The sequence below is a fragment of the Corylus avellana genome, chromosome 2, assembly GCF_965113065.1.
Source record: "Corylus avellana chromosome 2, dhCorAvel1.hap1.2, whole genome shotgun sequence".
Taxonomy (NCBI): Eukaryota; Viridiplantae; Streptophyta; class Magnoliopsida; order Fagales; family Betulaceae; genus Corylus; species Corylus avellana.
This window is the reverse complement of record NC_142491.1, coordinates 708,177-732,748: the sequence shown is the minus strand read 5'-3', so window position 1 is coordinate 732,748 and position 24,572 is coordinate 708,177. Positions and strand designations below refer to the sequence as shown.

At 34.7% G+C, this 24,572-nt stretch overlaps 3 protein-coding genes across 3 annotated transcripts; 2 read left to right on the top strand and 1 right to left on the bottom strand.

The window, feature by feature from the left end:
* Positions 1–967: 967 nt before the first annotated feature.
* On the top strand, positions 968–2,554 carry LOC132166158 (UDP-glycosyltransferase 74F2-like). Its single transcript, XM_059576935.2, has 2 exons — positions 968–1,642; positions 1,713–2,554. Exons 1-2 carry the CDS (start codon positions 1,004–1,006, stop codon positions 2,436–2,438), a joined length of 1,365 nt encoding a protein of 454 aa, XP_059432918.2. The 5' UTR covers positions 968–1,003; the 3' UTR covers positions 2,439–2,554.
* A 5,313-nt stretch (positions 2,555–7,867) lies between these two features.
* LOC132181461 (mogroside I-E synthase-like) lies at positions 7,868–9,733 on the top strand. Its single transcript, XM_059594698.2, has 3 exons — positions 7,868–8,610; positions 8,702–9,064; positions 9,260–9,733. The coding sequence occupies exons 1-3, from the start codon at positions 7,969–7,971 to the stop codon at positions 9,617–9,619; spliced, it is 1,365 nt and encodes a 454-aa protein (XP_059450681.2). The 5' UTR covers positions 7,868–7,968; the 3' UTR covers positions 9,620–9,733.
* Positions 9,734–15,866: 6,133 nt separating this feature from the next.
* On the bottom strand, positions 15,867–16,934 carry LOC132174359 (mitogen-activated protein kinase kinase kinase 20-like). Its single transcript, XM_059586030.2, has one exon. It carries the CDS (start codon positions 16,932–16,934, stop codon positions 15,867–15,869), a length of 1,068 nt encoding a protein of 355 aa, XP_059442013.2.
* Between the last annotated feature and the right edge of the window lie 7,638 nt (positions 16,935–24,572).

Below are 24,572 nucleotides of genomic sequence, written 5' to 3'. Positions count from 1 at the left end.
AAGTGAACTTCAAGCCCTTCTGGATATATAATGGTACATGATTCCTCTGTTCTAGACCATCACATTGGAACATTATAAAAAACAAGTGAGTTTTTTGGTTGGAGCAAAAGCCAGACCGCACAGTTTAAACAGAGAGAAGTCATTGACTACACAAAGACTTTTAGTCCAATCATCAAAACAGCTACCATTTGCATTCTTCTCTCTCTAGGAATTCATTACACTTAAGCAATTGGATGTATTTAATATTTTCTTTCATGATCACTTAACTGAATAGATGTTTATGCACTTCAGAAAAGAAGAAAGAAGTGTTTATGGAACAACCTAGTGACTTTGTGGATACTATGTATCCTGATCATGTGTGCAAAATCAACAAGGCACTCTATGGATTAAAATAAGCACCATGAGCTCGGTTTCATAGACTCGGGGTCGAGGGAGGGGTCAAATGCCCCCCCCCCCTCCCTAGCTCTAAAAAAATTTCCTTACTATTTTATAGGATTTTTCGAATTGGACCAAGATTCACAACTCGCGGACTTGATTGATTGATTGATTTAATTTTTTGGTCACCCGTTGAAAATTAGGTTTTACATGCGGTGAGACTAAAGTTGAAAACGATGAAAGGTAGGTTGAAGACGCACCGCGTAACGTTTTACTAATGTTTGAGAAACACTGTTTAACGCATAGAGAGGCAAAAACATGAAATAAAAGGCCGCAGATTCTTGGAGCTGTGCCCTACACAACCCTTGCAAATCAGGGAAGAAACCAACCAAATTCGTTGGTGATGCTTAATTGATCCCAAGCCTTATCGACACAGAACTTTTCTGTGCAGAGCTATCACTGAGACTATTACCCTTGAGGCCTTGAGGTCCCACGCGTTATCAGCAAGCTTTTTCTTTCACAACCACCACCACACTTGTACCTATTTTAACAGTAATTATAACACACAACAGAGACAAAGAGAAAGAGAGAGAGAGAGAGAGATCTCAAAATATCTGTGCAGGCAGAAATGGAGTTGGAAAAGAATGCATACAGAGCACATTGTTTGGCCTTGACCTATCCAACCCAAGGCCACATTAATCCTCTCCTCGAATTCTCCAAGCGTTTGGAGCACAAAGGAGTAAAAGTTACTCTGGTTACCACCCACTTCATCTCCAAGACCATTCACAAAGAAGCCACCACCTCCATTGCCCTCGAAACCATCTCTGACGGCTATGATGAAGGCGGGAGAGCGCAAGCAGAGAGTATCAAAGCCTACTTGGAGAGCCTTCGGCGAATCGGGTCGCAAACTCTGGCTGAGCTCCTTGAGAAACTCTCAACCTCAGGCTGCCCTGTCGATTGTATTGTTTACGATGCTTTCTTGCCTTGGGCTCTAGATGTTGCTAAAAAGTTTGGATTACTCGGAGCTGCAATTTTCACTCAATCTTGTGCTGTTGATAATATATTCTACCATGTACACAAAGGGGTGCTGAAAGTCCCTTTTTCGGAGGCTGAAGTTTTGCTTCCCGGGTCGCCAGCACTTGGACCTCAGGATATGCCGTTTTTCGGATCTTACCCGGCTTTTTTTGACATGATTGTGGATCAATTCTCCAACATTGATAAAGCTGACTGGGTTTTTGTCAACACTTTTTATGAGTTGGAACAAAAGGTACTTAATCAGCCTATTAATTTTGTCCTTTTCTTTTTTATGGATGATATTGATGAACTATTTTCTATAGGTGGTGGATTGGATGGCAAAGATATGGCCGTTGAGAACAATAGGACCAACTATACCATCAATGTTCCTAGACAAGCGACTTGAAGATGACAAAAACTATGGTTTTGACATCTTCAAGCCAAACACCGATGCCTGCATGAAATTGTTAAATGGTCAGCCAAAGGGCTCGGTTGTTTATGTTTCGTTCGGAAGTGTGGCTCCTATTGAAGTTGAACAAATGGAAGAAATAGCTTGGGGATTGAGAATGAGCAATAGATGCTTTTTGTGGGTTGTAAGGGAATCGGAGGAGGTAAAGCTCCCCAAAAACTTCGTGGAGGAGACGTCTGAGAAGGGATTGGTGGTTCGTTGGTGTCCTCAACTAGAGGTCTTGGCTCACGAGGCAGTGGGATGCTTTGTGACACATTGTGGGTGGAATTCTACTTTGGAAGCCCTTAGTTTCGGGGTGCCGATGGTTGGAGTCCCATATTGGTCCGACCAGAACACGAATGCAAAGTATATTATGGATGTTTGGAAGATGGGATTGAAAGCTCCGGCTGATGAGGAAGGAATAGCCCGGCGAGAAGTAGTAGAACATTGCATCAGGGAAATAATGGAGGGAGATAGAGGGAAAGAGATAAAGAAAAATGCCTTTAAGTGGAGGAAGTTGGCCAAAGAGGCTGTTGACGAGGGTGGAAGTTCTGATAAAAACATTGAAGAATTTGTCGCTAAATTGGTCCAATACTCTTAATTCCTAGACAGAAATTCATGTCTGTTTCCAAAGTTGCAGCTGTCTTCGTCCAGTCTGAATTGTTATGTAATAAATTGATCTTGTAATGTGCCATTATGTAATGACTCTGCAATGAATAAAAAACTTGAACAAATTCTCAAACTTTTGAATTTTCTTATTCAGCTCAGCTTTTGCTAGGGGGAATAGAATCCTCTCCAATTCAAAATGGACTTGAGAATATTCAATTCATGGCTAAGATTTTTTCTTGGAAATCCTAAAACCACAAATAGAACACCTGTCCACTAACTAAAAATAATAATAAAATATTATTTTAGATTTAAATAAAAATAAAAAACAAAATAATAAAATATTAAGGACAATGGGTAGCCGAACCACCCCATTTTGGGGTTGGGCTGGCTTCGGCCACCCCCAAAGGCCAAATCTAAAAATAAAAATAATTTGTTTGGCTCTTAGGAGTGGCCAGACCACTCCCGTTGGGCCTAGGGGTGGCTCTGGCTTCGGCCACTAGTGGACAGACCACCCCTAGAGGCTTGGGGGTCGCTTCGGCCACCCCAGACCGCCTTTGGGGGTCGTCCGGCCACCCCCAATGGCCAAGCGAATTTTTTTTTATTTTTTTTATTTATTTTAAGATTTGGCCCTTGGGGGTGGCGGGACCACCCCCAAGGGCCATGGGGTTGCTGAAGCTATCCCAACCCCAAACTGGGGTGGTTCGGCCACTCCTTAATATTTTATTATTTTGTTTTTTATTTTTATTTAAATTTAAAATAATATTTTATTATTATTTTTAGTTAGTGGACAAGTGTCCTATTTGTGACTTTAGGATTTCTAAAAAGAAATCTTAACCATAAACTGAATATTCTCTAGTCTAAAATAGACTAGAGAGAATCATATTTCTTGCTAGGTCTCCTAGCCTTATTGAATAATTGATTGGCATGGATTGGTTATTATTAGCCTTTTGGTAGATGACACATGTGACATGGGGAACTAGAAGAAGTGGGGAAAATGGACAAAAAATGCATATATGAAAGAGATGTGTCAATTACAATATCACATTGGGGAACCCAAAAGACAATAAAAAGTTGCTTCCATATATGGCATGTTGGAATTAGTAAGAGCTGACTCTTAGGTCATTTGCTTGGATATACTCGTGAGTCATGCATTTTTCATATATAGACAATTACAATTAAATAATTTTGAGAAAAAATTACAAATTTTCTTCAAATTATCATATAATTGATAATGTTCTCTTTTAAAACTTTTAATTGTGACAATATTCTCTATAACTATAAACAAAAATTGTCTTTTGGAGCAACTGTGTATTACATATGAAAGCACTGAAATAGTATTAAATTTTGAAAACTTTTAATTGTGACAATATTCTCTATAAGTACAAAAAAAAAAAAAATTGTCTTTTGGGGCAACTGTGTATTATATATGGAAGCATTAGAATAGTATTAAATTTTGTAATATGGTGAATTCTGAGGAGCAAATATTACAGTTTATTTGTTGGGCGAGTAATTCAAAAATCATGGGAAATGGCAAATGAAATTTCAAACATACTTTTGAAAATGTCAAGATTTGTGAGAATTGGAGCATTCCTTTGAGTATCTTGGTTCAAAATGGGTGACGAAGCTCTTTTTTTTCTTTGATGAGTGGTAGTATTTTTTTAGCTTGTGATTTTTTGGTAGGAGATCATTTGTAATTGTTTGATTTGAGTTTGGTTTTTTGTTGTTTGATGTAAAGAACTGACTTCCAACTTTCTTACTAGTGTGTTTGGGTATTTTATTTGTGTTTGAATGAAAATTTTATTCAAGAATAAAAATTTTAAAAAAATTGTCAATGTCTCCTCAAAAGTTATCCTAAGAATCAACTACTGTGTTTAGGAAAAGAGCCGTAAGAATCCCAGAAATTGTTGTACATTTGATCAAATAGAAACCAAAACCATAGTGACAAGAGGGAAAGAGAAAGATGCGTACGAGGGAAAGAGATAGAGTGATGTACCTTCAATGCGTCATCTTCCCATCGCAATGCAAGAAAGAGAGAGGGAGAGAGGAGCAAGAGAGAGAGAAGGAATCTGGAGGGAGAGATCGAAAGAAAGAGGGGGTGGCAGAAAATGGAAGGTTCGTGAAGGCATTAGAGAGCTTATTAGGGTATGAGCGAAATGGCATCGTATTTGAAACTATTTACCGGCACTCCAACAAACGCCGATAATACTTATGCCGGTTGGCGCTCTGACAAACACCAACAATATTATCTCATTTTACCCTCACGTGTGGGTGTTTCAACAAAGTGCCAATAAATATATTGCCCATCTGGGATGGCGCGCTGCCACCCCTAGGCCAAATTTGGTGGGAGTAGTGGCGCATTCACCCCTATGGTCTAAGGGTGCCTCGCGCCACCCCCAAATTTGGTGGGAGTGGCCGCGCGCCACCCCAGCCACCCATGGGGTGGCTGTGCGCCATCTCAGATGGGCAGGCCGCCCGCACCTCTCTTTGGGGTGGATTCTCCTCTTTGGAAGGTTATCTTTCAATTTTGTTTTTTTTTAAAAAAAATTAATTAATTAATTTTTTTTTAATTCAGATTTGATATAAATCAAGTGTGATTGTGTTTGTTTTTGAGTTTTTTTTTTCCTCTTTGTATATCCCTTCGTGTGTAAGCAAGCCGTGTGACTTTATATATGTATTTGATTATCTTTTATGAATAGAATTCCGTTTCCATTTCTCAGCTGCTGAAGCCACAAAGAAATAATTGATATCAAAAAATTAAAATGGAAATTAATTGCAAAAAAGAAGAAATGCATTTGGCACTTTTTTTTCATTAGTGATCACATTTGAGTCATCACCAATGGTCCTATAATTAGCGATGATGTCATGATACCATTAGCAATGACGCAAAATGTCGTTGCTATTGATCATATAATTAGTGACCACATTTTGAGTTGTCGCTAGAGCTACCACTTTCAACAATATTAACAACAATTTTGGATTGTCAATAAAGACGTTTTTTCGAGTACAACTATATAATATACTGTAATGCAACACTGCTCTTTACGCAAGTGAGACCAGAACTACTAACTACGGAGGAAGGGGTAATGTTACAACTTACAATATACATATCCATCTAAATAAGTATAGTCCATCATAATACTCTAAAAAGAAAAAGAGATTGAAGGTGATATAGATCGGAATGCCTCGTCTGCAATCTTGTTTGCAGCCCATCCGGACGAGCTCAACCCGAGAGTCTTTGTCTGGAGCTCATCTACCGCAAGTCTAGATGCTTATGTTATTTCACTGTTTTTTATGGTTTTAAGTCGTGGCTGTCCAGATGGCCATAAGTCCAGTCCGGACAGGCCGCCGTAGCTTTATTTTATTTAAACCTCTTTTATTTCATGTTTTATTAGGTTTAGGGTTTTAGAAGCCTTTATTTCGTATTTTATTAGATTTAGGGCTTTAGGGGTCTATAAATACATACTTATAGCCTCCACAAAAGTCGGTTTATGTTTATTATTGAGTTTTATTAATGAGAATACTCATAGTTGAGTTATTATTATTTTTTCCTTTAAACTTTAGATATACTCTATTGTTTTTAGAAGAATTCTTAGATATTCGATAGAATCTAGATCTAGAATTGTTTATATGTTCTTTTCTTGTTGTTATTTGCTGCAGCCCACCCACCAAGTCGGGCTGCATCAGAAGGCTACATATTAAGACTTAAAGTCTATTTGGGATTGCGTTTGAGAAATAGAGCTTTTAAGTTAGCTTTCGAGCAAAAACTTCATTTTTAAGCTTTTGTCAAAAGTGTTTTTTAGCAATTTTTAGACTTTTTAGATCCCTTAAAAGTGCTTTTAATTTCTTTTTACCAAACAAATACTTTTTTCTTCAAACAGACTATTTGAACGTTAAAAGCACTTTTAGACCCCTCAAACGCAATTCCAAATAGGCCCTTAATTAAATTCCAACGATTATGTCCAGAAAAAAAGAAAAAAAAAAAAATCAGTGGTTGAAATGTATTTTCTAGCTACCTTATCTAATATGCAATCTATAAAAAAAGAAAGAAATTCAGTGGTTGAAATGTATTTTCTAGCCGCCTTATCTAATATGCAATCTTCGGTCCAATGAATGAAACTCCGATGAATGATTTCCTACGACTTTTAGCTCTTTTCTCCTTTTGTCTTTTTTTGTTTTTTATTTTTTATTTTTTTCTGACAAAGCTATATATTTTTTCTGACAAAGTATAATGTCGTAAATTTCTGTTTGTTCGACTGGAGTACTTGATCGCGATGTAACATAAAGAGATGATAAAAAATTTATTTTTCATCTGATGTTTTACCAATTTTCATATAGTAAAAAATGAATCCACCATTAAAATTTGTATGAAATTCACATGAATTTAAAAATCTAATGATAAATTCATTAATTAGATTTGTAAAAATAGATGCTCGAGAGAATAATGCATGTGTAACATGTCTTAATAACATATATTTTACTATTTTTATTTCATTTTTATTTTTTAAGTAATATTTTCAATATTTTTAGTGATAAAGGCAAAATTGGTTTAGCCTAAATTATACATCATTTCATGTGGTATAAAAAATAATTTATAAGTTCTTATAATTGACATAAATTACAAATAAATTACAAATTACTCTATGTGATAAAAATAATAATTTATAGGTCCTCAGGGTAAGCCAAAATAATTAACAATTTGCTTCATGAATCAATTTTCATTAAGCAACTTAACATAATCTGTTACTTTGTCACGTCATATCCAATAGAAATGTGACACATGTTATTATTAATTTATAACTTTAAAAATTGACAACTAGGATTTTTCACATTATTTTAGGACACCAACTAAGATTACACATCTGTCATCACTCCACGTTATACTGTTACAGTAAATTAATCAAATCTCTTCTACTCTCAAAATATTACTCCGTGCATAACCCTCCCTTATTTTCATTTTTCTCGCCACGATTTAGGAGCATTTTGCGAAAATTTGACATGTAGTGAGGCTGATGTGTAATCTTAGCGGGATGTAAAAAAAAAAAAAAAAAAAAATCCTAATTGTTATTTTTGAAAGTAAAAAATTAATAATAACAGATGTCACGTTTTTATTGGGTATGACGTGGTAAAGTAATGAATTTTGTTAAGTTATTTATGGGAAATTGATTTCAGGAAGTAAAAAAAATTGTTATTTTGGCTTACCCCGAGAACTTCTGAGTTATTTTTTATACCACATGTAATGATTTGTAATTTAGGCCATAGATAATAATATATAAGCTATAGCATATGCCGGAGTATATAACATGAAAAGGTGAAAAGGACTTGAAACAACTTTTAAAGCATTCTTATAATAAAGCAACACACACCACAGAATTCGAGATTCATCTTATTTGATAATTAAGGACACCGCAGAATTTCGTATACAAATTGTTCACTTCATGTTCTCATTTATATATCAGAAGGTACTCAAACACATACAGAGAGAGAGAGACATCTTGAAGTTGTAAAAGCAGGAATATTTCAAGATGGAAAAGAATGTCTACAGACCTCATTGTTTGGTCTTACCATTTCCAGCACAAGGCCATATTAATCCCATGATGCAATTCTCTAAGCGTTTGGAGCACAAAGGGGTAAAAGTTACAGTGGTTATTACCAAATCCATGTCCAACACCATCCAAAAAGAAGCCACCTCCATTGCTCTCGAGACAATCTCTGACGGCTATGATGAAGGCGGGTTAACACAAGCAGAGAGCGTCCACGCCTATTTGGAGCGTTTCCGGCGAGTCGGGTTTCAAACTTTGACTGAGCTTATTGAGAAGCTTTCTAGCTCAGGCTGCCCTGTTGATTGTGTTGTTTATGATCCTTTCTTGTCTTGGGGTCTAGACGTAGCCAAAACGTTTGGCTTACTCGGGGCTGTGTTTTTCACTCAATCTTGTGTTGTTGATAATATATACTACCATGTCCACAAAGGAGTACTGAAACTCCCTCTCTCAGAGACTGAAATTTTGCTTCCTGGGTCGCCACCACTCAAACCTCAGGATTTGCCTTCCTTCATTTATGATTTTGGATCCTACCCGGCTTACTATGACATCTTGGTGGGTCAATTCTCCAACGTTGATAAAGCTGATTGGGTCCTTGTCAACACGTTTTATGAATTGGAGCAAGAGGTAAGGACTTGTGTTTATTAGTTTCCTCCACTTCTTTTTCTTTTTCTTTTGAAAAGCTTAATTATATTGCTTGATTTTGATTCTTTTGTAGGTGGTGGATTGGATGGGAAAGATATGGCCATTGAGGACAATAGGACCAACTATACCATCTATGTTCCTAGACAAGCGACTTGAAAATGACAAAGAGTATGGTTTGAGCATCTTCAAGCCCAACACCGATGCATGCATGAAATGGTTAAATGATCGTCCAAAGGGGTCAGTTGTTTATGTTTCTTTTGGGAGTTTTGCCGAACTTAAAGTTGAGCAAATGGAAGAACTAGCTTGGGGATTGAAAATGAGCAACATGAGCTTCTTGTGGATAGTCAGGGCATTAGAAGAGGCAAAGCTCCCCAAAACCTTTGTGGAGGAGACGTCCGAGAAAGGATTGATGGTTCATTGGTGTCCTCAACTAGAGGTCTTGTTAAATCATCAATTATATTAAAAGCTTAACAAGCTGGTAAAAATGAATGAATTTATTCATTTAATTTATAGTATAACACATATTTTAATTGAAATGGGCCGCGAATGATGAAGACAGGATAAGCACTTAAGACATTTGCTCTGATAATAGAAATTGATAAATTTAATTATTTAATTTATATTTTAACAGGTTTTAACTCACGAAGCAGTAGGATGCTTTGTTACACATTGTGGATGGAACTCTACTTTGGAGGCCCTCAGCTTCGGTGTTCCGATGGTCGCAGTGCCACAATGGACAGACCAAAGCACGAATGCAAAGTGTATTATGGATGTTTGGAATATGGGACTGAAAGCTCCAGCTGATGAGAAAGGGTTAGTCAAGCGAGAAGCAATTGAACATTGTATTAGAGAGATAATGGATGGAGAGAAAGGGGAAGAGATAAAGAAAAATGCTTTAAAATGGAGGAAATTGGCCAAAGAAGCTGTTGACGAGGGTGGAAGTTCTGATAAAAACATTGAAGAATTTGTAGCCAAATTGGTTCAATCCTAAGTCCAACATAGAACTCATGGCCATTTCCTAAGATGCTGCTGTTTATGATAAATGCCATTTATGTAATAATTGTGGATTGGTTCAAATTATATATATCTTTGATAGCTTCCATTTGACACATGCATATTTGATCTTTGATAGCTTCCATTTAGATAACGAGCTTGGCGGCAAATAAACAAAATGAATATTGGAAAAAAAGTCCATCCCAAAGCAAAAGAATAGTACTCTATAAAAGGGGCTTGCACCAACTTTGAAAAACCAGAGTCTTATACTCACCACCCAGTCTAGAAATATTACTCTATACAAAATGTTTTCTCATAAAACACATAAAAGTATATCCCACAAGACAACAAAACATCAAAGTTTGCTATCATCGGGCATATGTTGCATTAAACCAACCAGTCAACCGACCATATAGGAACACCAGCTGACTTTTAGGTTTTGACAAATGGTACGCACTTTTTCCGGAATAGGCGAGAGAACACATTGTACTCCTTAAAGTTTTATCTTATTTTTAATTTAGCCTCATGATGTAGAAAACTAAGGATTCCATAAAAAAGTGCGACGATTCTCACATGACGAATCCTACTAAAAATGTCATATCTTGAGTTTCAGACCTTGGATTGGACAATGGAGCAAGCTATGCGGTGTTGGAAAGATAACTCAAATATCTACAAATTTATGTTTACAAGAGTTTGTTAATTTCGATGTTTACTAGATCCAAAGAGCCTCCGTTAATAGGCTGTTCGCAAGCCGTCCGAACGGCCCTATGTTATGTTTCAATTTTTACTTAGTTTTGGGTTGTTTTACGTACTCTAAATTCAGTTATTTGGGTGACCGTCCGAACGGGCACCGTAGAGTACTTTCACTTTGATTTAGTTTCGTATTTTTATTAGGTTTAGGTTTTGGGCTATAAATACATACTTTATAGACCCTAGAATACAATTCTTGTTTATGATTGAATTTATGATTAAATACATACAATTCTTGTTTATGATTAAATACATACAATTCTTGTTTATGTTTACAAGAGTTTGTTAATTTCGATGTTTACTAGATCCAAAGAGCCTCCATTAATAAGTTGTTCGCAAGCCGTCCGAACGGCCCTATGTTATGTTTCAATTTTTACTTAGTTTTGGGTTGTTTTACGTACTCTAAATTCAGTTCTTTGGGTGACCGTCCGAACGGGCACCGTAGAGTACTTTCACTTTGATTTAGTTTCGTATTTTTATTAGGTTTAGGTTTTGGGCTATAAATACATACTTTATAGACCCTAGAATACAATTCTTGTTTATGATTGAATTTATGATTAAATACATACAATTCTTGTTTATGATTAAATACATACAATTCTTGTTTATGTTTACAAGAGTTTGTTAATTTCGATGTTTACTAGATCCAAAGAGCCTCCGTTAATAGGTTGTTCGCAAGCCGTCCAAACGGCCCTATGTTATGTTTCAATTTTTACTTAGTTTTGGGTTGTTTTACGTACTCTAAATTCAGTTATTTGGGTGACCATCCGAACGGGCACCATAGAGTACTTTCACTTTGATTTAGTTTCGTATTTTTATTAGGTTTAGGTTTTGGGCTATAAATACATACTTTATAGACCCTATAATACAATTCTTGTTTATGATTGAAGTTTGTTCAATAAGAAGCGTTAGAATTGAGCATTCTTCTGTTTTTCCTTCAAAACCTATAGAGTATCTAGTGTTTTAGAGAAGATTTCTTAAATCCTTTGATAGAATCAAGATTTAGAAATACATATATGTTCTCTATTGTTGTTCATCATTGCAGCCCACTAAGTCACGCTGCCTCATCCCAAATATTTTAAAATTGGCAATGTACTCCAAGAAAGTATTAAAAATTTGTAATGTGAGTCAGCCATTTCTGTCTAATTTGACAGAAAATGGCTCATGTGCATTTTTCCGTCTCAACTTTCTAAAAATGCCCCATATTTTTTGAAAAAAAAAAAATTCAAAAATACTCACAATTACATTAAAAAAAATAAAATAAATTTCGTGATGGCCGGCAGGTGGGGGTGATCTGAGCACCCATGGCCAAAAGTCGCCCCAAATGACCAAAGGGAGTGCCTACAACCACTTTCAATTTTATCTAAAATTTAATAGTAAGTTATTATAAATTTTATAGTTACGTTTGAAAAAATGTTAAAGTGTATGTAACATTTTTCTTGAATGATTTGCTTGGATGCATTAAAAAAAAGAGGTTATTTGCTTGGATATACTCGAGAGTGAAACATTTTGTCAAAAAGGTTATTTGGTTGGATATATACTCGAGAGTGAGACATTTTGTCATTTTTCATAGAACAATTACAATTAAATATTTGTTTGTGTTTTATATATTTCGGACTCTTGGTAGCAGATCATTGCACCTAGCTAACGCAAGCAATGACGCTTTTGAACCCATAGACTTTTTTTGTTTGCATGCTACGTCAACTCAAAAAACAGAAGCATAAACTACAAAACAAATTCATTAATTAACATCTCAAATCATAAATTTAAACTTTATTTTTATATTTTTGGATAAATGTTTTAACAAAATAATAATTTACTATTTAAAAAAAAATTAAAAAAAGTAGATGTAATCTTCTCTCTGGCTTGATGGCTACGTGATCACTATTCACCTCTATGTTGAGGGTGGCCACACGAATATGAGAGGTTTGAGTTTTTTTTTTTTTTAAAAAAAAAAAAGTAGGTGTATTGTATATAAAACACATTTTCAAATATGGGTGTTATCCGTTTCACCTTCTATGTCACACGAAAATATTTTTAAAACTACTTGTCACCTCTCTCCTCGATCTTCTTTGTTTTTCCCATTTCGTTTCTCGTCTCCTCTTTCTAGGCATAAAAGTTTTGGACAAAGAGCAGTGATTTTTGGCACACTGAAGTGCTTGAATAGTAAACACGCCGGTGTTAAAATATTATTTTATTTTTATTTTTTTTACTGTTTAAATATTATTTTAATAATATTTTATAATATTTTAACACCGGCGTGCTTACTGTTCAAGTACGCTGATGTACCAAAAATTACTTCTCTTTGGACAATACCATCGTAATTTAGTTAGGTTTATCATATTTTAGGGGTTGATTTTTTTTTTTACTTATTGATTCATTTATTCTTTCTTTTGGATTTGGAGAAACCCTATTAAAAGTTCTATCTGTTCTGGGTTTGCTCCATTTGTGCACATTTTATGTTTGTGCTTTGGATTTCTTTTATTGAAAAGCATATTAATGTAGTTTTGTATGATAAACTGTTTCTAGCTTTGGATTTTCTGTTTGTGCTTTGCATTTTTTTTTTTTTTTAAAAAAAAAAATTATATGATTGTTGGAGGAAGAATTAAAAAAAAATAATAATAAAATTATTTAAATAGAATAATAAAAGTTGATAGCTAAAATTTGGAGGGAAATAGGATCTATATCATATATGTGTTAATTATGTGCGCAGTGTCAATGCTTTTTATTCTGATGACATTTCCAAAATCCATCCATGATAAATAATCTACTTCTATATTGGTGCTCAAATTAGATGGAATGTGTTTTCAGTTCCCGTTTTCTTGTTCCATCTGATTATTTACTTCTCCTTAGAGTACCAAAAATCCTTCGCTATGTCAGGATTTTTTTATTAAATCTTGTTAAATTTTTTTAAAATACTTATGTTTTTTATTATACAAAATAAAATAAAAAATTACAAAGTTTCAGATGTTGATAAGAATTTAACAAAATTTGCAAAAATATATACGCCTGAGTCTTTGCCATTATTTTTTTCCAAAAAAAAAAAATTATTAAAAAAAAAGTAGAGATATTTTGAAAATTTTGACAAGATTTAACGAAAAATCATAACAAAGGGGAGACATTGCAAAAATTACAAGTTCGATACTCTAAATTGATAGTTTTTGAACATTAGGAAAATAATTTCCAAACGAGTGTGTTGAAATATATACAAAATATAAAAATACTAAAATATGAAAGAGAAAGAAAAGAGAGAGCGAAAGCGGAGAGAGACGTATGTGCTACATCTTGTATATTTATTGTCCCTAGTATTTGTTGAACTTTTGAATTGTCTTAAACTATTACATAGATCTCTATTTATAAAGAGACAATGAGTAGTGGGTAAGAAACCCAAAATAAACCCTAAAATACATAAAGAAATAAATAAACCTTCCGAAATAAATAAAATAAGGGAATTATAAAATATTCTAACAAATAAAATAATATATTCTAACATCTCATTTCAAACTCAAGGTGTAAGCCTGAGTTTGAAAAAGAGAAGAAATTAAAGGCATCTACAGTTGATGGTTGGATCAAGGCAATGCCGACAGGCTGAAAGTGATGACCGGAGAATGGAGACAAGCCACTAAAAAAACCTGGTGAAGGGCCAAGACGCAACTGACAATGAGGCCAGAGAATGGAAACTAGCTGTTAAAAATCCTATGAAGGGCCAAACCGCATTGTGCCAAGATTCGCCAATGAATAAAGTCGAGGATCACAAAAATTGGGAGATTATCAAAAGAGAATGCTAGAAAACACCATAGAAACGTCATAAAACTTTTATTAAAAGCTGCAGAAACAAAAACGTTGCTCTGATACCATGTTGAAATATATATAAAATATTAAAATACTAAAATACGAAAGAGAAAGAAAAGAGAGAGGAAGCAAAGAGATACATAATTTAACATGGTACTAGAGCCAAATGTAATTTTTTATTTTTTATTTTTAATTTTTTACGTTTGGGATAACTGGTAATATTTTTTACCTTTTAGCTTCAAGCTTGGTTTTAAGTTAAAGGAGTTTAGGCTTAAGGGTGCGTTTGGCATTACAATTCCTAAGACATGAAGTAGGATTTTAAATCAAAACTCAAAAAAATAAATTGTTTGGAATTGGGTTTTAAAAAAATTTAGATTCGCATGTAAGGATGTACTTTTTGAAAACACGCAATTTAAAGGTTAAATTACAATTTTAAAGGTCAAACTGTAATTTTGTCGAACGTTGAATTGTGTTTCCAAAAAAAACACATTTTAAAATCGCAAATCGAAACCAACTCTAAGGCTTCTATCAATAAGATAGAGCTTTTTTTATGGGATTGTGCATAAACGGATAAACCCACCAATAAACTGGGCCAAGAATTCTGAAAATAGGCATAGTAGGCTTCGGGCCCTTTACAAAACTCCTGTCAAACACCATGATCAGACAAGGCCTTATTCGTATGCGGACAGATTACTCTAATCTCTGTGCCCAAATGGGTATCTCATTCTTCAGGTAAACACAAACGCGTCATTACACGAAGACAGAGATGAACGTAAAAATGGAGCCTTTGGGCTCTTCAACGACCAATAGCATCGGCCATGGCCATGCCTAGTGAGAAAAGCAGAACTAGAGCTAGCTTTTCCCATGCCCCCTTCACTGAGGAAAAAGCAAATGTAGCATTAATTGAATCAATTTCATTGCGCCCTCTCTCCTCCTCTGTGCGCAGGGGAATTGCGATCGTAATCCTCCCATTTCATGCTAATTAATGAGCATGTGCATGTAATTAACCTCGTAACCAATGACCTGATTTCCCGTTCTGACTCTGCCAGCCGGGGGGTGTGTGGGAAGAGGGCAGTGCCCTTCACGGGCATGCCAACTGTTTGACAAAAGGGGGCTTTCAATGACAGCAATTCAATTTGTGACAATTGTGTCAGGTGAATTAGTCCCAAACAAGACACACAATGTGCTACATATGCTTGCATTTAGATTGGTCCCCATCATGAAATTAACCTCTTTGTAATTTCCTGTGCTAAGGTTAATTTAGAGAGAACTAAAGGCGAAAGAGGAGGTATGACTCTCTGTAAATTTCCTTTTTTACTTCTTTCAATTCTTACGTTGTTTTGTTTTTCTTTCAGATCCTTAAACTATTTTATAGCTGTCCAACAATATTGAAGGCTAGGAGTGCAATAGCTTGATCACCAAAGGCTGATGTAAATGCAACCTATGATCGATTATTCAATTTTAACAAGGTGGGTTAAAGCATATGATATATATATTTTCTTGAAGCAGGGAATACAAATTAATAGAATTCCTACAAGAAAACAGTCATCTGAATAAAGAAAACTTCAACTTCATTTATAAGATTTTTACAAGGCATGATCATTTGATCATTCTAAAAGATCAACAATTCAAGGTGGGCGTGGCACTACAACTCATGATCAGATCAGTCAGTCTAGCTACTACTGTGCTTCAGTTAATCCCAGTCATGCAAGGATTCTTCTGGAAGAAAACCCTGGAGGAGGAGGTAGATTTTTTCGAAGCGCTGGTCTCCTCGAAATCGATTCAAACCCAGGAGGAGGAGGCAGAGTTTTGGGCAATGACGGTCTCTTTGCAATTGGTCCAAACCCAGGAGGAGGAGGCAGCTTCTTTGATACAGAAAAATCTAGAGCAGTTTTTGTAGATGGTGGCGGAGCTTGAGTCTCAAGGAGAAAAGGATGATGCAGTAGCATCTCAGCCGTCCATCTCTCTGTTGGGTCCCATGCAAAACACCTCCGCAAGAAATCCTTGCCAATCTCGGACATGGTTTCAGGTATGTTGGGCGACTCCGTAGCAATTTGAATCACCAAACCATCTAAGCTGCCTGTTGAGTCCCATACCGGCTTTCCGCTAATCATCTCAACCACCACGCAACCCAGAGACCATATATCCAAACAACCTTTGATTTCACCGACTAGAAAAGATTCTGGAGACATATAAAGTGGTGTTCCTCGGAAATCATACCTTTTTGTCATGAGCTCATTCAAATCTCCAGGAATCTTGGATAACCCAAAGTCGGTGATCTTCACACTTTTGCTTCTTGCACCGTGTGGAGAAGAGAAAACAAGAATGTTCTCTGGCTTAAGATCGCAATGAACGTAACCCTTTTCATGGATGCAACGGAGGCCCCTGAGAATCATTCTAGTGTATTTTTTGACGTCAATTTCATCCAACTTTCCTCCACTTGTTTGTATTAAATCATGGAGGGTGCCTCCCGATGCGTACTCCAGAAGTAAATTGTAGAACCACAAGCCACCTTCATAGCTGATATCAAACCCCAACCCACGAACAACTTCAGGACAATTAACAAATTCTTGGAGGATCTCCGCCTCCTTCATGAGCGAAAATGATTTCTCAATAACCGCAGACTTCACAGCGATAAACCCAGATGAAGAAGAACCAGTAGTGTTTGTTGTTGCCATTGCTAAGTGTACTGTACCATACGATCCTCTCCCAAGAACTTTCATCTTGAACCACTTCATGGGTGCGGAAGAGAAGCATGGATAACCATCCATCGATCTTCACATGAAAAGGGAAACCAAAGAAGAAAATTGGAAACTGATGGGTCGGTCGGTGTTTGTGAGTAGAAATTTGATGTGAGCAAGGATTTCTAGTGTTGATCAGAGTGTTTTATATCTACGTTAAGTCGGTGTAATGAAGGCGGTTTAAAAACATAAACCGACTTTCAGAGCTTTCCTTTTCCTTTCGTATTACATGCTACGCGCCAGCTGTTCGTTTTTTTTTTCTTTTTTCTTGGTTTTCAATTTATCTATTTATTTTGTGTCCAATATGGTAGCTGCTTGAATTTCACTTTGTTCCCAACTGTTTATGTTAATATAAATCACACATGGCAGTAATTTAGTTTGTGTATACACACATGCATCTACGTGAGCTAGGGCTAATAATTTTTTATACAACCTGTAAATTCGACACGAATCAAATATGAACTTAACTGGTTAGGATTTAATACAATTAAATACGGATCAAATCAGTTGTTGAGACGTTTATTAACCTCCCGCCTTTTCACCCCTACTTATTTTGTTCCACCCTTAAGATAGCCTCGGCTGCATTATTAATGAATTCATCATCTACTATTTATTTTGACTCTATAATATTATTATTTTTTTGTTTGAATTTTGTTGTTAAGGTGCCCACCTCTTATCGTGTTCAATACCATATAACATTTTTCTTGTTATTTGAATAGAAAAAAAGAAAAAGAAATATAAGTTACCCATAGATGAGACAAACTTTTATCTATTTCGTGAAATGAGGTAATGTCCTCCTTATAATTAGAAGTGGGTGCTTTGATTAATTATAAGCAAATTAATGATCCTGAGAAACTCCACCAGAGGAAGCTCAACTCCGTTCAAATGGATGTCACTTAATTTTTCTTTCTCGCTCAAAATCCTGTTAACTCGTACAACAGATGATTTTTAGTATAAAGACACTATTTAAGCTAAAAATTAATTATTAAACAATATCTCACAATTAATTATTAAATGCAAGGATTAATACAAAATAAAGTATGATAATACTTATTTTAATTTAAAAATTGTGCACATTTAAACTATTATCATTGTATAAAAAAAACCCAACCAATTACCTTGTCATCGCTTTTCCCACTAATTATTAATGTTGGGAAGTATTTTGCTACCTTTTTTGTTTTTACCACACAACGCACCTAAAAAACATCTAATCTTGGTGATTCTTTCCTCACCGCCTCAATTGATTCTTAGTATTCCCAACTCTCTCATAAGGTAGCCATAAGCTAAGTTAAAATGGGTTTTGTTTATTAATCTACACATCGTCCAGCATAAGCGACTACAATCAGTTTAGCTAGTAATATCCCTTGTTGCTTTCTTCACGACTTCACTTTCGTGAATCAAAGTTGTAATTGGATTGTTGCCTATATTGGATTTTTTTTGGCATTTTGGATTATGTAAGCATCATTTTTGTTGGGGAGATAAAGCGGTTATGAAATTTTTACTCCGAGTACATTAATATACATAATTGAACACAACTCTAACCTAAAAGCCTAAGCTAATAGGCGAAGGTCCACTTAGATATATTAAACACTATTTTCTTTTATATTTTCTCAATGTGGGACTTAACACTCACAATTGCACTCACAACAATCTCCCCCTTACTTGTGAGTCTCTTCACATTGACCCAACTCCCCCTCGCTTGTGAGTCTTTTTACATTTTCAAGAGTGTCTCACGTCAAGAGTTGCGGATGGAGATGCAATTCTAAACCCTAGTTGTGGGTGGAGACACAACTCTAAACCCGACGCGTCCAGACATCCGTCCCAGGAAAGTAACCATGGCTCTGATACCATTTGTTGGGGAGATAAAATGATTATGAAGTTTTTACTAAGAGTACATTAATATACATAATTGAACACAACTCTAGCCCAAAATCCTAAGCTAATGGGTTAAGGTCCACTTAGGTATATTAAATACTCTTTTCTTTTATATTTTCTCAATGTGAGAATTAATACTCACAAGTGTACTCACAACAATTTCTTTTCATACGATGGGGTATTTGTATAAATCAAGTACAGTCAATCTATTTTCCCAGGTAATTTGGGACCTATCTTGTTTCTTAATATGGAAGGAGTATTGGGGAAGTTCTTAGCCGCCATTTTCAATATTGACTCCAGATCGACTTGGAATGCTTAAATTGAAATTGAATCAAAATTACGAAAAACCCCATATTAATTTTTTTAAAATTCATATTTTTTTTTAAAAAAAAAAACCCTGAAATAAAAATGGCCACCCCCGACGACCCGCATGGCCACCTACTTTATTTTTTATATTTTATATTTTATTATTTTGTTTTAAGTCTTTTAAAAAATTGTATGGATATTTTTAAAAGATGTATTTCATTCATTAAGGATTAGCTAAGCTACTCATTTTTTATTGGCTTAGCTAATCTTGTGTGTCTGAGATTAGTAGTCCTATTGGAATAAACTATTCCAAAAAATAGTGTGTAACTAAATAAAGGAATAGCTATGCTGCCTATTCCGCGAACCGAACAAGAAGTTTCTAAACATCTTCACGTGGGTATACACCTAGCCTATTTTATTGCTTCATTTTTTTTTTAATTAAATCATTTTAGCTTACGACCCAAAATAACCTCCTTTGCGATAAATAAAATCGTTTGATGCTTTTAAATCATCCATAGCGTAAATCAAGGTTTAAAACAAACTTCTTATAAAATCAAGGCCTATAGATTAAATTCCACTAATCAAAATATATTTTCATAAATATCAACATATTTCTTCAGACACCTTTAAGATTACTATTAGATCCATAAAAATATTATATTATATCAAAGTCTCAAAATGAACTCTTTAACCGGAGATTACAATTCGGGACGTACACTACACACATTCTACGAAGGGTACTCATGATTTTGGATTACTTGAATAACAGGTTTGCATAATTTGGAGATAACTATGAGAGATTATCTGGACCGAAGCATGCATGGCAGAAGGACCCACGATGATTCCATTACCTTCATGCTGCAACTTCACTATTCGAATTTTCTCGGACGATTACAAGAAATTCTTCTTGAAGAAATTTGCCCGCCAGAGAAGCACACCATTCAAAAGGGAGACGCAGGTCTAAGCTGCTTTCCTGTGGGATATGTCCAAGTAATTACACCTTTGGTATCTGAAATGGCCATATGAAAATACACTTAAACTTCTTATATTTATAATTTTCTATCCCAAACTATGTATATTTGCAGCTATATATATATATATATAAAATAATAAAATAAGCTTCTTATATTTAATAAAACTCCTTATTACTTATCAAAAAAAAAAAAAAAAAATTCTTGGGTCGCAAGGAGAAGATGGATTGGGTACGTTATATGGTTAGATTTTTTTTATGAACTTTCTGTGAAAGTATAGCAGCTCCTGCATGCACCTAGCTACCAAGAACTTGCCAAGAATCTGCGTACGAACTCTCTGTTCAAGTAATTGCAGTAGAATTTCTACAGCTTTGACAGGACAATCTCACGCGTAAACTCATTCTGGTTGTGGTCGAACGTGTAATTTCTTGCGTTTAATTTTTTTTTTTTTTTTTTTTTACAAAATGATTTGGGATATTACTAAATTTCTTATTGGAAGTGATCAAAGAAGTCGATTATGGTGAGAATAATAAGAAAGCTATGGAAATTATAAGGTTTCGATAGATTAATATGAATGCATGCAATATAATGTATATTTTTAATTTAATGTAAAGGTTCTAGGAAGGTTCCTTGAAGTTCACAGGAATTATATATTAATTTATATATACATTCATGTATATATATAGATACATATCATAAATATTCTTCAACAAGCCTCTCGATATATTCTCTAAAAGCCTCCCAATAATTTATCCCTTGGTAATTAATGGAAACTAGCACTACACATTATTCTTCTTTCTCCATCGTGTTCTTCATGAAGATGGCGATCCTTCTGCTGTTGCTGATTGCTTTTAGCAGCAATCTTGTTGAGGGTTCAAGGCCTTTGGGTGGCATGATGAAGCCAACACTTGGTGCAAAGAAGGTGATATTTCCAAAAGATCAAGTAAAGCTACCACCTCCTGGTCCAAATCCTTGCCACCCAAAAGAAGTTGAAGGACATTGCAACCCATGAATGGAGCTTTAGTTTTTTCCTTGTATATTCTTTTGGGTTAATTATTTTTTTAGTACTTAGGTTTTCACATTTTTACTTTTTCATACCTAAGTTTTAATTCGTATTATTGATGATACCTGATTTATGAGTAAATATCAATTTAATACTCTTATCACAATTCCGTCAGCAGATTGCCATGGCGTGGTTTTGGCCACCCTTGCGACCCATCTGGGGGTGGTCGAACCATCTCCATGGACCTTATGAGTGGTTCAACCACTCCCATTGGCCAAAAAATTGGGTGGTCAACCACCTCCAGACCAGGGTTCGGTTAGTTTGGTTGACGGAATAATGACGGAGGTATTAAATTGGTATTTACCCATAAATCAAGTACTATCTATAATACAAATTAAAACGTAAGTTGGAAAAGTGAAAACCTGAGTATTAAAAAGATAATAATTATTATTATTTTTTATTGGATGGAAAGGCAGGATGACTCCATTTCTATGCCAAATGTTTATACTGTTATACTTGTTATCCTTTCAATAATGTAATTTGGGGTCAAGTGAAAAATAATAAAGAGATTTATTTTATAATCAATATTTTGTTGTCTTAATTCACTACAAGCAATATAGTCTTTAGCGATTAAACAAATAGCGGCGACCCCAAAGTCGTCGCTATTGAGAAGTTATTAGCGGCGACTTTTTTTTTTTTTTTTTTTTTTTTTCAAATAATTTAGCAGCGACAACAATAGCAACGACTATTAATCGCCGCTATTCACCATTATTAGCGGCAACTCAAAGGAGTTGCCACTATTGAACATCAATAGTGGCGACTATTGTCACCGCTAATAAGATTCAATCAGCGGCGACCATAAAGTCGCCGCTAATGAGGGTCAACATCCAGGGGTTGCCATTGATGAGTGGTCAATAGCGGCGACCTTAAAGTTGCCGCTATTGACATGAGAAAAAAAAATTAAAAAAAATTAAAAAGGTCATTAGTGGTGACCATAAAGTCGCTGCTAATGAGGGTCAATAGCGGCGACTCTCAGGAGTCACTGCTGATGAGTAGTCAATAGCGGCTACTTTAAGGTCGCCACTATTGACATGAGAAAAAATAATAAAAAAAAATTAAAAAGCTCATTAGTGGCAACCATAAAGTTGCCGCTAATGAGGGTCAACAACGGCGACTCTCAGGAGTCTCCGCTGATGAGTGGTCAATAGCGGTGACTTTAGGGTTGCCGCTATTGACATGAGAAAAAATAAAAAAAAAAATTAGAAAGCTCCTTAGCGGCGACTTTATCAGATAATGGCCTCCTTATAATTAGAAGTGGGTGCTTTGATTCATTATAAGCAAATTAATGATCCAGAGAAACTCCACCGGAGGAAGCTCAACTCCGTTCAAATGGATGTCACTTAATTTTTCTTTCTCGCTCAAAATCCTGCTAACTTGTACAAGAGATGATTTTTAGTATAAAGACACTATTTAAGCTAAAAATTAATTATTAAACAATATCTCACAATTAATTATTAAATGCAAGGATTAATACAAAATAAAGTATGATAATACTTATTTTAATTTAAAAATTGTGCACATTTAAACTATTATCATTGTATAAAAAAAACCCAACCAATTACCTTGTCATCGCTTTTCGCACTAATTATTAATGTTGGGAAGTATTTTGCTACCTTTTTTGTTTTTACCACACAACGCACCCAAAAAACATCTAATCTTGGTGATTCTTTCCTCACCGCCTCAATTGATTCTTAGTATTCCCAACTCTCTCATAAGTTAGCCATAAGCTAAGTTAAAATGGGTTTTGTTTATTAATATCCACATCGTCCAGCATAAGCGGCTACAATCAGTTTTGCTAGTAGTATTCCTTGTTGCTCTCTTCACTTTCGAGAATCAAAGTTGTAGTTGGATTGTTGCCTATATTGGATTTTTTTGGCATTTTGGATTATGTAAAAAAATTACATATTGCTACTTCCACTTGTTGATATATGTAGAAAAGAATCCAAGACATGAAGGGGGGAGAGCAAAGAAGTTTTCAAGCATCATTTTTGTTGGGGAGATAAAACGGTTATGGAGTTTTTACCAAGAGTATATTAATATACATAATTGAACACAACTTTAGCCAAAAAGCTTAAGCTAATGGGCTAAGATCCACTTACGTATATTAATCATTATTTTCTTTTATATTTTCTCAATGTGGGACTCAACAGTCAACACTCACAAATGTACTCATAACAATTTTCTTTCATACGATGGGGTATCTATACAAATCCAGTACAGTCAATCTATTTTCACAGGTAATTTGGGACCTATCTTGTTGCTTAATATGGAATGAGTATTGGGGAAGTTCTTAGTGGCCATTTTCAATATTGAGTCTGGACTTGGAATGCTTAAATTGGAATTGATTCAAAATTACGAAAAACCTCATATTAAATTTTTTTTTTTTTTTTTTTTTTTTTTTTTTTTAATTCATACTAAAAAAAAAAAAAAACTGAAATAAAAATGGCCACTCCCGATGACCAGCACGGCCACTCACTTTATTTTTCATATTCTTTATTTTATTATTTTGTTTTAAGTTTTTTTTTTTTAAAAAAATTATATGGGTATTTTTGAAAGATGTATTTCATTTCTTAAGGATTAGCTACGCTACTCATTTTTTATTGGCTTAGCTAATTCCGTGTGTATGGGATTAGTAGTCCATATTAAATTACCATTTATCTCAAAAGCTTAAACTGATGATAGGAAGAGGTAAATTTAATAATTTAATCAACACTTTAATACTCCCCCTCACGTGTGGGCTCAAACTCCCTTTTAATAGCTGAGGCTCAACATATGGAATATTTAATTTAAATTGAGTGATTTGACGGAGTCAATGTTCGATCTAAGACATTTGGCTTTAATATCATGTTAAAATTACATTTATCCCAAAAGCTTAAATTGATAGGAAGAAGTAAATTTAATCACTTAATCAACACTTTAATAGTCTCATGGGAATTAACTATTCCAAGAAATAGTGTGTAACTAAATAAAGGAATAGCTATACAGTATGATTAGCTCTTTCTTTTCAGGAGTCTATTGTGCAAACCAAATAAGAAGTCTCTAAATATCTTCATGTGGGTACACCTAGCATATTTTATTACTTCAATTTTTTTTTAAAACTTTTATTTATTTATTAAATCATTATAGCTTACGACCTAAAATAACCTCCTTTGCCATAAATAAAATTATTTGATGCTTTTAAATCATCCATAATGTAAATCAAGGCCTATAGATTAAATTCCACTAATCAAAATATATTTTCATAAATATCAACATATTTCTTCAGACACCTTTAAGATTACTATTATATCCATAAAAATATTATATTATATCAAAATCTCAAAATTAACTCTTTAACCGGAGATTACAATTCGGGTCACTACACACATTCTACGAAGGGTACTCATGATTTTGGATTACTTGAATAACAAGTTTGCATAATTTGGAGATAACTATGAGAGATTATGTGGACCG